The sequence below is a fragment of the Tachypleus tridentatus genome, unplaced genomic scaffold (assembly GCF_004210375.1).
Source record: "Tachypleus tridentatus isolate NWPU-2018 unplaced genomic scaffold, ASM421037v1 Hic_cluster_2, whole genome shotgun sequence".
NCBI lineage: Eukaryota > Metazoa > Arthropoda > Merostomata > Xiphosura > Limulidae > Tachypleus > Tachypleus tridentatus.
The window spans coordinates 27,125,305-27,140,506 of NW_027467782.1; the positions used below are offsets into that span (position 1 = coordinate 27,125,305).

A 15,202-nucleotide genomic window follows, 5' to 3' on the forward strand; every position below is an offset into this window, starting at 1 on the left:
TTTTGCATATATATTTCTCTACACGTGGGTTTTTATCGACATCACTAATCACCATAACTGTATTAAATAGAAAAAGTTATAACCTTAATTAATACGTAAACTAAGATATATTGGACAGCTATCATGTTTTCTTTGATTATAAATTGGAGTGTAGTCATTATTATTACTTTAATCAGTTTCTCTAAGATACTGATCATCACCTTTTCAGTTAAGTATCTCTCGATATCTATCATTATCATTTTAGTTTCACGCATCAAAACAATTAATATGATTAGTGAAGTTAAACATATTAATACCGCTATCATGATAATGTTTGTCAAACATCTGCCGAGAACCATCAGGATGATATTAACGAAACAACTTAGGATAACCACCCAAAAGACATTATTTGAATGTTTTAGTACATTTGTCATGGCTAAAATAATTAAACAGATTAGTACATTTGTCATGGCTAAAATAATTAAACAGGAGAACCACCACAACTACGTCAATCAGGTATCTTGCGATATTCATCATGGATACGTAATGTAATCGCCATGGGACAGTTACCACAACTATAATCAGATATATCAAGATATCCGTACAGATTTCTTTAGACATATACTTTAAAGCGTCTTTCATATCTTCCGTGGTTTTACATTTACAGGAAGCCGTCATTACTTTAATTAAGTAGCATATAGAAGCCATTATTGATGCTACCATCAAAAACCTAAAGAGAGCCAGGATTAAGATATTCCTCCAACAGCATATTAGAAGCAACAGAAATACATGAGTTAAACACTCCAGAATAGACATCATTATTATGTCAACTCAGATCTTCCAAAGAGCCTTTGTAATTACTTTTAGTAAAATTAATATTTTGAAATATACGCCGCAGTTGTTTTTTTTCACAAAAACTTCGAAACTTGTGCAGTGATAGTTTGGTTCCTAAGAGACGGTGTGTATTGTTGAGTATTTCTAAAGTAGCTTACTATATTGTTGGAAAGGACATAAAAGCTGATGAAGTAATAATATTTCATATTTATCATTATATTAATGGTTTATTGTTATATTTGAGCCTTTCTTCACAGTAGTTTTTCTAACACGTGTGTATCAAATGTTATTTTGTACATTTCATTGCATTTGTTATTATTTAAATCTGTTCATTCCCAATTTCCGATTGAACAAAAATTCTCTCAACGCTCAGGTTGCTTTTTGTCGTTTAAATGCTATCAAATATATATGTATATTTTATATGTTAACGCTGATTATCAAATCTAAGTTGTGAGATGCAGGGTAAGAGTGGTCGCTCTTATAAATTTGTGAGTTATATAATCTTGATATTAAAATTCGAAGTCATTTGGGTTAAATAACAACTAGATATAGTCTGATTTGTAAATGAAAGAAAGATGGTCACAATTTAAACTTAAAATTTCAAATGTGTAGATTTTACAACAAGGTTTAATTTTTAAATAGGCTTAACATTGTAACGGTACTTCAGGCTTCGTTAAAGATAAGCTTGTGATAAATCGTAGAACAGAATAAATATATTTTTATTAAGTAAATATAATCTAAAATATAGCTTACTAAAACTGTTTTTCTCTTCGTGTTTTATTATTACAGCAAAAATTAGTGAACTTGATTAACTGTAACGAGCCTATTCTAAAAGTTTTAATATCTTTTGGTGTTTTAAGAATTAACTTTATTACTTCAAGTGAGATCGCTAGTTTTGATCCAGCTTATAAAAATAGGTAGATTATAAATCAGACTAAAAATATTTTGTTATTAACCTCACGTATGTTGTCAGTTATACTAATTTATAAAGTTCTATACAGCTAAACTTCATTACGTTATTGTGAAGAAGGAGTAGAGATAAAAATAATGTAATTGATTCTTAAATGTTAAGCTCAATAGTAGCTGTTAGCAAAAGATTATGGTAATTAGTATTCATAACTGTAAGGCTGCAAGTATCAATACAACGGTTAAGACTTGGAGACAAGGGTTCAAAGTTTGTCAGATGTAACGAGCACAATGACGGGATTTCATTTGGGAGCTTTGGACTGGCAGGTATTTTGAAGGAAGTTAGTAATGAAGATGTGCAATTTGTGTGTAGAATTTGTAATTGGAGAGTATCCTCATTAAAGAAGAGGCAGGTAAAGTGTGGACTGTGGAGAATGACAGTAAGATTTCAGGAGGAGCTTAAACATTTACATGGAAAAGATATATCAGTTAACATTGACATTCAGGATGGCAGAAAGAACACTATTTGACTTAAAAGTTAGGAAATTGATCATAATAATTCTGTTCTGTTGAACAATAAATTCCAGGGTTTTACTTCTGCAGTTGAGGAACTGTTGGATGGAAGGAAAGCCAAAGATTGAATTACAGTGTTCGAAAACGTGTGAAGGTGACTATTTGTGTTCTTTGAATGTGGTTTCCATTTCTCTACTTGTTTCTCCAATATAGAAGTCATGGCAGTTATCACATTGTATTTTATAAATAATATTGGTGTGGTGTTTGTCATTGTAGTTTTTACATAATATAGAACTTAGATTTGTGCTTGGTTTTTGAATAAATTTGGTATTAACTGGAATGTCATATTTTGCGACTAGTTTTGCCAAAAACTATTTTCTAGGTTGGTTCTAAGGTCCAACATTAGAAATTAAAACATGTTTAGAAGACCTAGCCAGAAAACTTCTGACACTTTCCACAGAAAACAACCAACAGAAAGACAACTGTGACAATTTTATTGACTTTCAACAGCCAAACTTCCCCAAAAAATTAAAAATTTATATTTTCCAGAAACACCTAAAAACAACATTTTAAAAGATTTTTTCAAATAATTTTCTCACAAAATCATCAACATAATTTCACAACAGAAAGCTAAAACAATCTTACAAAAGAGACATTAATTCCATTAAAACCTAAAACACGACAAAAAACATAAAAATTTTAAAAGCAGATAAAGGAAATGTTATAGTCATAATGAACATGAATTAATACATCAAAAAATAAAGAACATCCTATCAGACACAAACAAATTAAAACCAATACACACAAATCCAACAAAGACACATGAAATGCAACTGAACAAAATACTACTAAAAATGAAAAAGCCAACACAGTTTCAAAAACTTTATTCCTACCTATGCAAGACCGACTCACGCACACCACAAATATTCGGCATCCCCAAACCTCTTAAACCAGATCATCCATTATGACCAATAACATCCACATATGAATTGTTTAATTACAATCTTGGTAAATACAAAGCATGGGCATTCTCCAAATATGTAACATCAGCCAACTCATTCATCAAAGACTCTTTTAATTTCAAGTCTAATCTTAACTTAATCATAAAGCCTTAATGGCCAGTTTCAATGTTATTTCCCTCTTTACAGAAGTCCCAACTGCTGAAGCCTGTATGATAGTCTTAGAACTCTGTATTTGAGACCCTAACTCATCAATAGACATTCCCAGCAACCCTCATAGAATTCACCACAATGAAGACAAACTTCATGTTCAACAACCACAACTATATACAAACAAATCGCCTAAGCATGGGCAACTCAGTATCACCAGTTCTAGCCAATATTTGTATGATGCAAGTTGAAACACAAACAATGAACACAGCATTACATCCGCCACTAAACTGGTACAGATATGTTGATGACACAATTGCGAGATTCACATCCACACAACACACACTTAATTTTTTCAATCACATTAACTCTATATATCCCAACATTAACTTCACATGTGAATAGAAAGAAAGCAATCAAATATCATTTTTAACCTCAAAATTACAAGAACTGACATGCAATTTAAAACAGAAATCCACCGAAAAATCACCCATACTGGACTATACATTCCTTGGAACTCAGCACATAAAACAAAACAAAAACTCAACACACTAAGAAACCAAATATGCTCACCAGATAAAATTAATAATGAATTAGACAAAATAAAACAATACTTCATCAACAAGTTTCCTCCACAAACCGTAGTTAAATATTATACGCACACACCTAAACATAAAGCAAAATTAACCAACAAAAGTAAATACACCTCACAAATCAAAAAATCATGAAACCATATACTGTTGCATATCATATATTCCCGATATTAGCAGAAATATAACCAACATTTGGCAAAAACTAGTAACAAAATATGACATTTCAGTTAATACCAAATTTATTCAAAAACCAGGCCAAATGTTTATTAGAATGTCAGTCTTGATGTCTCATTTATGGGTTGGAAATTCTTTAAAAAAAAACGAAGCTGTTTTAGATCAAACTATTCAAACTGAAATGTCTGTAAAACTGTTAAATATTGTTTATTGTATAAATATTAGATAAGTCTCATTACAAGTTAAATTGATAGGTAAGAATAAAAGAAAATTATATAAAAAATTAAAATATAATGAAAGACGAAGTAAAATATGGTATGATAAACTTTTTACGAGCGCTAACAAATATTCACTAAAAAGGAATCATTTATAGAGATATTTAATCAAGTAATTTATTGTACAATAAAGAATGAAAACATTAATTTTTGAAACTGTACACAACTAAGACATGATGGACACTTGTGATAGATAATTTATTCCAAAACATATTCTCTTTCTCAGTGATAAGTCTGTAAAAATTGAATATAATATGTTTTAAACTTCATAGTTTATTTTAACTGATCTCATGATATTTAACATATTAAAATAAATCTAGTTTTTAATAAGTACTGATGTTTTCCTCATGAGATATCTTTATTACTTAATTGCTAACCGTGTAATTTGTACATGTTTTTACATTTTCACCTCTCGATTTAAGTCCACATTAATTGTTCATATTTAAAGTTCAAAGTATATTTTGTGGAACTTGTGCTCTCCAGTGATGTTTTGTTATTTAGAGTGATGTGATAAACTGTGTAACTAAGTAGTACTACATTTTACCCTTAGATATACTTTAATTTTCTGTGACATCTCTGAAAACCTCTTGATAATTTTGGTCCATCTAAAAGGAATTCATCTGTGTTTACCGAGAAAGCATCCTCACACCGTGACTTAAATATCGTCTACAATAAATGAGCCAAGATGAGTAAAGTTTAAAGGCAACCATATTGGTGACTATATCAGTAATAACACATGAAAAGACTTGTGGCTCTATTAGGAAGTCCCAAGTTTGTAACATCTATTTAAGTAGATACGTTAGCACAGTCTAGGTTAGATTAAAATATTTAAAAACTCTGACATACTTGGAAATTCTTGGAAACTCAGGGTGGTACAGCACTTTACTACAGAATTACAACGATAAAATCAGGGTTTTCATTGTCCTCAGTGAATATGTTAGATAGCTCGATATGGCTTTATTACAAAATAACACAAACACACAATATAATTTAATGTTGTAATAAAACACACAATATAATTTAATGTTGTAATAAAACACACAATATAATTTAATGTTGTGAAACACACACACAATATAATTTAATGTTATATAATGTTATAATAACACACACACAATATAATTTCATGTTGTATAATGTTACATTGCAAAAATATTTATTCCTCGACATATTTTTTCAACAAGTTATTCAACAACATTTTTATTTAGATATTTTGTGTTTGATATAAAGTTATTATACCTGATTTTATTTATAAATTAATTTTAAATATTAAGTACATTATCAGTTGCCATGTGTTATATTCAGTTTTATTTTTCTAGTTATATTTATAACTGATGGTTTATGTGTATGTATACATAGGAAGTTATATCATATCACTGTACATACCCTAAAATATCAGTTTTCATACTATTTTCAATAAGAATTTGTATTGTTCATTGCAACCTTCAAAGAGTGAAAATGTTTATACTGTCTTCTAGTCTTGAAACTCCCACCTACTTTACGTTTCAATGTGATTCAGCTGCGTTGTAGCATGTAAATGTCCAAGAACAACTTATCACTAAAACACACACCACTATCACAGCTGTCTTCCTGTTTACTGTAGTTCACATTCTTCAGTTCTGTATTAGTCAGAAAAGAAGCACCAGAAGTGTGAGGAGAGTATAGTATCTGTCAGAATTATGTTTTCACTGTAAGAAAATATTAACATTGATTCGATATCTTACTGAAACTAACGTAACATTGATTTGGTTTAGGAACCCAGACAAGCAGTCCTCGGAAAGTGTCTAAAGAATTTGGTTGGAATGTTATTTTTGTAAGAGGAATAAGCTAGTGAGAAAACACACTAACCAGGTATATTATTCTTCCATCTTGAAAGTCTAGGTCACTAAATTGTATGTAAAATGAGTATGACATTCTTAACTGTAGATATGCTGTCTGGTTTATCTTATTTACCAATACATCTAGACTGGTCCATCTCTTTTCTGTACCAGACCTCCCAGGAATAAACCAGCTGGAGAAAGTATGATGAGGGTTCTTTAGTCAACTATTATTATTTGGTTGGTCAAATTACTTTCTAAAACTAATTCCCTCACAAAATAATCAGTAGGATTTTGTAGATTATGGAATACTCAGCCAGTTATAATTTTCTCTGATATGGAACAAAGGAAAAAGGATATAGGAATGGAAAGTACATGTGCAGCTAGTCCAAAAGTCACATGTAAAGCAAGAGAGTAGCAAAAGTGGGATGATACATTTGCTTTCTAACAGTTAGAGTGGACACCACCTCCCGAATTGTTAGCTCCCTATATAGTTCTGCATTCGAAAGATGCATTTTAAATGATAGAGATTTACTTTGGTTTTTGACTTATATTTTAAAGCTTATGAACTTACAAGCTGGTATTACTATTTCTGTCTCTATTGTGATGGAAGAACTACCTCACATAAGTCAAATCTCAACAGTGGCTAGATAAAGTAGTTACATGTTGATGACGTGACAGCCTATTTTCATATATTAGTGATTTTCATTATGCAGCCTACAACTGCATTTCCTATGGTTTTAATCTCTTTTATCTCCCATTTTCAATGAGAAATTTAGCTTGTTTATTTATTTCCATCTTCCACATAAGGCTTTGTCAACTTTGTTTCCTCTTGAGGACAGTATTCAGCCATCCTCTCATTATGTGTACATCATTTCACAGCTATGTTCCATTCTGTATCTTCTCTCATTATGTGGACATCATTTCTCAGCTATGTTCCATTCTGTATCTTCTCTCGTTACGTGGACATCATTTCACAGCTATGTTCCATTCTTTATCTTTACTTTTATCTCATGACACATCTTAATTCATTTTTCATCACCAGTAATTTTTTGTTTAAATTTTTTTCTGTTTATTATGGTATTGTTTATTAAACCCTAAACTGATGTTGGAAACTTTGAAATGCAAGAGTTTATGATAATTGTCTTAGAAAATCAATGTCTAATAAGTTGTTCTGTAGCTGTAGGTATGATTTTTCATCATATCTATATAATTTTAATGTGTGGAAATAGGCAGGTATGTGGATAACTTGGTATAATCCTGAATAAATTAATTTACCATCTGAGCTGAAGGATGTGGTACAAAGATCCAAAAGAGAGGCTTTTCTTTCTCAGATAGATGGTAAATGTATACAGACGTTGAGTATTCAACTGATACAAAGAATCTTGTAGAATAGATAGGGATTGATAGAGAATTTCAGTGAACCTACAGAAATCTTCCATTAATTCAATCATACTCAGTAACATGTATGAAAGTAAGTTTGAGTCAAAGGTATAGGGACTTCCATCATAGACATGACTTTCAAAATAGAAATAACTTCATTATAAGACAGATCAGAAGTGGATCAACCTAAAATAAAAGGAAGAAAATTCAGCCTCATTGAGAAATGTTTTGAAAATTCTCCTCAGTGAAAAGGGTATTAAAATTCATATGAACTTCAAGATTCATTTTCATCTGGAGTGAATTTTGAAACTTTAGTTAATTAACAACTATATAATAAAGGAAACACAAACAAACAACATGCAAAACATAAAAGAACAAAACAGGAAGATTTTAACACATCATCAAATGTAAGGCCCCCCATCCTTTTGTATTATCTCCTGCTGGTTAGTCACCACAGATCTGATTTTGGAAAGTTAACATTTTCTTACATAAAAATTTGTTTCAATTAGATACTTAGCATTTCAGAGAAAGATTCTATCTTCTGTTAGCATCTTCCTTAAGTATTTGCATGACACTAGCTTTCAGGCAACTCCCACCTAAACTTTCGTAAGTTCTCATGAATTATATTATTGGATAATGATGTTACTGTGCAGTAAAGGCCCTCTCTCTACCAATAGGAGAGTGATGTCAATTCCATGTTTGCTAGCTCCATCTGTACTCGTGAATCTTCATTACTGATGAGAAAAGAAGTCGTAAGTATCTAAAACAAAGCATACACATCAGGAAACTTGTGAGTGAAGTGGCTATTTAATAGGTGGAAGAGGGTACAGATGGTTTACTATGAGGTACATCGCTCTTAATACATTATAATCTATAGAGCAAATTCACTGGATAAATGTTTATGAGGTCGAGTGTTTAAAAATAAAGAGTTAAAGATCTGGTACTTACTATATTATTGATATATAAAACCACCATGAAATTGTCAGAATGGATAATAATCAAACCATCTACTAGCATTGGTAAGAAATGCAAACATCTCCGTTTGATAGAATAAAGGTCGAGCACACTGATGTAAAGGAATTGCTTATGCAGGTCCAGATGTCTGAGGTGAGATAGCTATTCAGAGATGTACCACAACCAGAAAGATAAGCATCTGTGAAGAGGTGTAGGTCTGGTTTGAATCGATTGTGATTTATGACATTAAAACTACTTCATAAACAGCTGAAGCCTCAAATATTGATCAACATAAGGAATAGAACCCTGGATTTTAGTGTTATAAGTCCATAAACTTAAAATTGATCCATCGATAACCCAACAGTACAAAAAACTAAAATAAATAGTTTACGTCTAAATTTTCACTCTTTGAAATTAAACACTCACTATTCTCTAGTACTTTTCTTACAGTAGTTTTAGCTTTGGTTTTTATTGATATAAAAATGGCTTCACTTTCTGTGTACATGTGTGTTTATTTTTTATTTCTCAGGTTTTTAAAGATTGTTTACCTTGTGGAACCACAACATGAATTATGCCTGCTGTTTAAAGTATTAATAATTGAATGTTATTAGAATGATGACATATTGTAACTTTCCAAATCACTGAATAAAATTCACAGCACTATGTGTTCGGACTTACATTGCTAGAAACCGGTTTGGATACCCATGGTAGGAAGAGCAAACATATCTCATTGTTTAGTTTTGTGCCTAACTTTAAACAAACTGAATAAAATTCAACTAAAAGCTTTTTATGAATAACTCCTTCAACAATAGATACATTTATAAAACAACACAGAGATATGGGACTGATAACAGTTTATTATATCTATAAAATTATCAGACAAAAACCATTGGTAATTACATTAAAAACAAAATAAGTACTAACACAGCAGATATATATCAAAATGTATTTTTAAAAATTATTGGTTTATATAACTGTGCATAAACATTATAAAGTTTATAGCCATTATTTCTTTTTATAACTGTACATAAACATTATAAAGTTTATAGCCATTATTTCTTTTTATAACTGTACATAAACATTATAAAGTTTATGGCCATTATAACCTATGGTGTACTCTTAAGACCCCTGGTAATTAAGTAGGGGTACATTGACAGCTGTACATAGTATGTACGTCATCTCCTATTAAATTATGGTCGATGTAATAACTATTTCGAAATTAGCCCACAAACTATCTCTACATGGTTAACTTATCTGTAAAGATATCTTATGTCATTTGTTGTGATGAGAATACACCTCACTGAGTGTGTAACCATCCATAACTGATACATCATTCAGTTTACCACATAAAGTCTGGCTCTAACCGTCTGTACATTGACACATTATCCAGTTTCCGCTATGTCTGGTAAACGGATGGCATTGTTAAGACTGGTTCTCTGGTAATAGTTTTAGTTGTGGGTGATCTAAATTGGCAGATACTGGTCATCTGTTTGTGTTTTGAATGAAGCTGTCCAGATGTGTAATATTGGTTTGGATATAGTCCTACATTCATGCTAATGGTACATGTCACCAACTTGTATTAACCTGCTCTGATCGGCCAGTTTTCATTCATCTGATGGTTTATCAAGTGGTAAAACATCGATATTTCTTTACTGAGGTCTGGACATTGTTCACAAACAATTTGAAATACTTTAAATGCTGTGATTGACTTTAAAAGAGGCAAGTGAGAGAAGCTTATGCAAATCTAGTGGATATAGTGTGAGCTAAGGTGATCAGTTTCAGATCATAAGTCCAGTCATCACATATCTGATTTGGATAACAATAAACATTCATTAAAACATTAGTTTTGTTACCATGACTGGCTGGCATGTTAGTTTTGTTACCATGTTAAAATTACCTGTTGGTAATGAAATAAGCAACATTTGAACAAAATATTTGTGATATTTTATATTGTCAGATGTGTGTTTTGGATTATTTGGTAAAGATGGTAAAGCCATATCATTCTACATAATGATATAAACAAAGTTATTTCTATTTCATTAGATCACTGTGTACCGAGATACCGATCTGATCAGCAGTGTAAGTACTGGATCTGATCAAACTTGTCATCAGTGTAAGTACTTGAGATCTCACCAAAAACTGATCAAACTTGTCATCAGTGTAAGTACTGATCTGATCAAACTTGTCATCAGTGTAAGTACTGGATCTGATCAAACTTGTCATCAGTGTAAGTACTGATCTGATCAAACTTGTCATCAGTGTAAGTACTGGATCTGATCAAACTTGTCATCAGTGTAAGTACTGAATCTGATCAAACTTGTCAAACTGGATCTGTCAAACTTGTCATTAGTGTAAGTACTGAATCTGATCAAACTGATCAAACTTGTCATCAGTGTAAGTACTGGATCTGATCAAACTTGTCATCAGTGTAAGTACTGGATCTGATCAAACTTGTCATCAGTGTAAGTACTGGATCTGATCAAAACTGGATTGATCATCAGTGTAAGTACTGGATCTGATCAAACTTGTCATCAGTGTAAGTACTGGATCTGATCAAACTTGTCATCAGTGTAAGTACTGGATCTGATCAAACTTGTCATCAGTGTAAGTACTGGATCTGATCAAACTTGTCATCAGTGTAAGTACTGAATCTGATCCAACTTGTTATCAGTGTAAGTACTGGATCTTATCAAACTTGTCATCATGTAAGCACTGGATCTGATCAAACTTGTCACCAGTTTAAGTACTGAATCTGATCAAACTTGTCAACAGTGTAAGTACTGGATCTTAAACAAAATTGTCAGAAGTGTATTCACCCTGATCCTGAACTCCATATCAGTGAAGTTGTGCTGTCTGTGGTCCCTGAGACAAGGTTCTTGGAACTTATCTTTCCCTGTATGCTGACCTTTACACCACACTTCAAGCAGCTATGGGTCAAATGTATAAGAGCACTGAACATCCTCTGTGTCCTCTCTTCCACCACTTGGGCAGCAGATCGACGTTCTATGCTAAAGATATGTAGTGCTCTTATTAGATCGCAACTTGACTGTGGATTACTGATCTATAACTCTGCATGACCTTTGGCCTTAAAGATGCTAGATCCTATTCATCATTAGGTCTTTGGCTCTGCACTGGGGCTTTCAGCACTTCCCCAGTTCAGAGCTTATACACAGAGTCTCATGAACCTTTTTTGCACCTCCATTGTTTGCAACTGTCTTTACTTTATGCTTCAATACTTTGTTCCTTACCAAAGCATTTCATCTGGGGTTTTGTTTTCCTTCCTCGTTGGGCCATACTTTTCCAGACCAGATGGTCTGCCATTGCTCCTTTTGGCATTTATATCAGGTGCAGTTAGATGAATTGGGTCTGTCCTCAATAAACATTGCTGTATCCACTGGTTAGCCCATCCTACCATGGCTTCTTACAGTTCCCAAGTGTGACCTATCTTTAAATCATCTGAGAAAAGTAGACACTCCTGATTGGAAATATTGTCTGCAATTTGCTGAACATCTTTCGAACCATCCTTCCATTCCTATTTATATAGATGGTTCGAAATCAGGTGACTGTGTTGGCTCTGCCATGGATTGTTGTGGTTCGGTGGTTGCACACAGAATCCCCACTACAGCTTCTGTGTTTACTGCTGAACTGTATGCTATTTCCCTTGCCCTGGATCACATAGAAGTTAAGCAGTAGTCAAACTGCACTATTTATACTGACTCGCATAGTTCTCTACTGGTCCTAGAATTGCTTCACGTTAATTCACACCCTGTTCTTGCTGATATTCAAAACCACTGGCCCATTTCTCTTTAACATCTACTTCTATCCAGTTTTTCTGGATACCAGGCCACTTTGGTATTCATGGGAATGAGCTTGCTGACACTGCAGCTAAGTCTATCTGCTCTGGCTCTATCACCACTGTACCTGTCCCATACATAGACTATGGTCCTGTATTCAAGACTCATCTCTGTGCCAGCTGGCAGTTGACTTGGAGTTAGCAACACGAAAACAAGCTTTTCCAAATAAAACATTATATTGGACTTTAGTCGTCTTGCTTCCGTCAGGATTGGAGAGAGTAAGTTGTTCTAACTAGACTACGCATTGGTCACAGTTTTTTAACTCATCATTTGCTTTTATCTGGAACTGATGCACCAGTGTGTAGTTTGTGTAACACTCAAATTACAATAAGCCACATTTTACTTTCTTGTCATTGTTATGACTCTCAACAACGGCACCATTTTAAACATGTTCTGTCCCAAGGTTTGTCCATAATGTTAGACAGTGATGGTGACACTGTCCACCTTGGTAATGTTTTTAGTTTTCTAAAGGTCATTAATCTTTTTAATTTCTACATTACACCTTTTTAATGTGGTTCCCTTTTAAAAATCATCTAGTTCAATTTAAAATTAGAAACTGGCCTAACATGAAATAACTCGAAGCTAGGACTGGAAAGGCCAACTTCAGGTGACTAACGCTGCTGTTCGAACTACCCATTAGTCAACCTGGCAAGGTATAATTATATCAGGTGACTGATGGTGGTTTTTGTACTTACCTGTTAGTCTTCCTGGTGAGTTATCATTATTACAGTTACACTACAGAAAGTCCTTTACAACTTAAATTTCTGTAATTTTTTCTTGACTTTGTAGACTAGATGTAAACATTGGTTTTATGCTATTTATGTTGTTTTTTTAACTTTGTTTTTTTTTACCTTAATTTCCTTTTATGAATTTCACTAAATTTACTTTTAACTTTTTACCAGCTGTTTGGTGCAGATAGCCTAGCTGCTTTGTGTCATAAAACACTTAATCAAGCAACAACCAATCAATAATGTAACAGTGAACTTTCTGTGACATCATGCATCTCTTGATCTCCACAAAAATGAGAAATTCATGAATCTAATTTAGAGAAGAAAATTGCAGTGATTTGTAACAAATGGAATAAAAAAAGACAACAAATTCAACACTATTTATTGTATCAAGGGAAACTAGTAAAAGGATATTCTAAATGAGAAAGTTAAACTGTAGTACACATTTTCAGTATTTTCAGTAAGTATAAACATTGATAAGACTTCAAGAACCAAGTTTTGGCTTTCTTAAAAGACAGACTGCTCTTTTCCAGATTCAATTGAAGGCTTCATCATAAGCATAAAATCTGCTTATCACAAGAAAATTCAGAAAAGGGTACCAGGACATAGAAATGTCTTTGTTTCTTGTGACAACTTCAAAGTATCCTCACAAACACAAGGTCAAGTAGAATGCAATTAAACTATCCCAGAAATAGTACGTTGTCTTCTTGAAATATTGAGTCACAAAGAAGTAACACCTCAGGTTTGATGTTTCATGTGACAGCTACCAGGTTTAATCAGAATTTTAAAAAATTAAAGATTGTTGTAAATAATAAATACTATGGGAAAGAAAGATATGTAGTATTTGTATACTTAATCATTCACATGTAAAATATAAGAAAATGAGTTCTTTAAGAAAGCAAGTTTTTATATCCTCAGTTTCAGAAAATGTGGGAAGACTAGGACATTTCTTAAAATTCTGTTTATAAAATATAGATTTGTAAATCCTTTTTTCCTTGTTATTATAATAACAACAGGAAAACAGAGAAATATAATATTATGTAGAATATAAGATAATGAGTTCTTTAAGAAAGCAAGTTTTTATATCCTCAGTTATAGAAAATGTGGGAAGATCAGAACATTTCTTAAAATTCTGTTTATAAAATACAGATTTGTAAATCCTTTTTTGCTTGTTAGTATAATAACAATAGGTAAACTGAAAAGCATCAACTCAGATTGTGATGTTTACAACGTATTAATAAGTAGGTTTTCTTCTTTCAGGTGGTTTACAGCTGTACAAAACACAATTCATCAAGGTATCAAGCAGAAGCATGTTCCGTCTCCCACTATTCAGCTTCATCTGCAGTCTTTCTTTGACAATGTAGCAATGCTAATGACTCTGCAACTCCAATCTCTCTGCAAGGTGTTTATGGAAAAATACACTGAATTTTTATGCAGATCTAAGGTAGTTATGCCAATATTTGCCTGACATTTTAAAGAAAGATGTTTAATTTATCTTTAGAATAACATGGGTTGCCCTATTTCCTATTTGTAAATGCATAAACAAAACTACATTTTGTCTGTTATAAATACATAATTAATTTTTACCAAAAGAATTGATTATCTGTAAAAGAAAGTTACCAGTAATACAAAAAATGTTTAAAAAAACGTGTAACTATAGATTAAATGTTTTATTGACATCTCATTGAACTGAATGTGTTAAATACTGGACCTGGAGCATATAAAGTTGAATAACTCTGGAATTTACAATCATCTAAACTAAGACTGAAGTGAGAAACTGAGCAGTGGACACTTCAGAATAAAAGACTCATTGAATGATGAATGGATGCAAAGAAAATACAAAACACTCCTCATTTATGATCAACAATTTAGGCTGAACAATCAACCAACTACATCACTGCATCTCAAACTATGATTAACGGATCTTGCCTGAGATGGAAAAATGTGAAAATTTCATTCAGCAAATAAGTGAAGTGGAAGAGTAAATAGTGTTCATAAGATAAATGAAAACAGAAACTAAACCTGTTAGGAGTAAACCAACTTTCATAGCTCATTAAAGAGAATCTTCACATATGCAAAGCCA

General features: G+C 32.3%; 1 protein-coding gene across 28 annotated transcripts in view; it reads left to right on the forward strand.

Moving 5' to 3' along the window:
- Window positions 1-15,202, forward strand: part of LOC143242462 (dynein axonemal heavy chain 7-like) — a 141,916-nt gene that overhangs the window by 13,803 nt on the left and 112,911 nt on the right. For 2 of the 28 annotated variants that reach the window (XR_013022746.1, XR_013022745.1), the window contains exons 1-2: window positions 901-1,004; window positions 14,380-14,563. Coding sequence is in view for 1 of the 28 variants with exons in the window: in XM_076485876.1 (XP_076341991.1) it covers window positions 1,000-1,004; window positions 14,380-14,563 (189 nt within the window). In the remaining 27 variants the exon portion in view is untranslated. Of the gene's footprint in view, window positions 1-564; window positions 1,005-1,134; window positions 1,302-2,306; window positions 2,387-4,933; window positions 5,098-5,129; window positions 5,155-6,137; window positions 6,235-9,066; window positions 9,245-13,652; window positions 13,862-14,379; window positions 14,564-15,202 lie in introns of those variants that run through there. The other 26 variants (XR_013022751.1, XR_013022747.1, XR_013022753.1 and 23 more) reach the window with 26 other exon arrangements.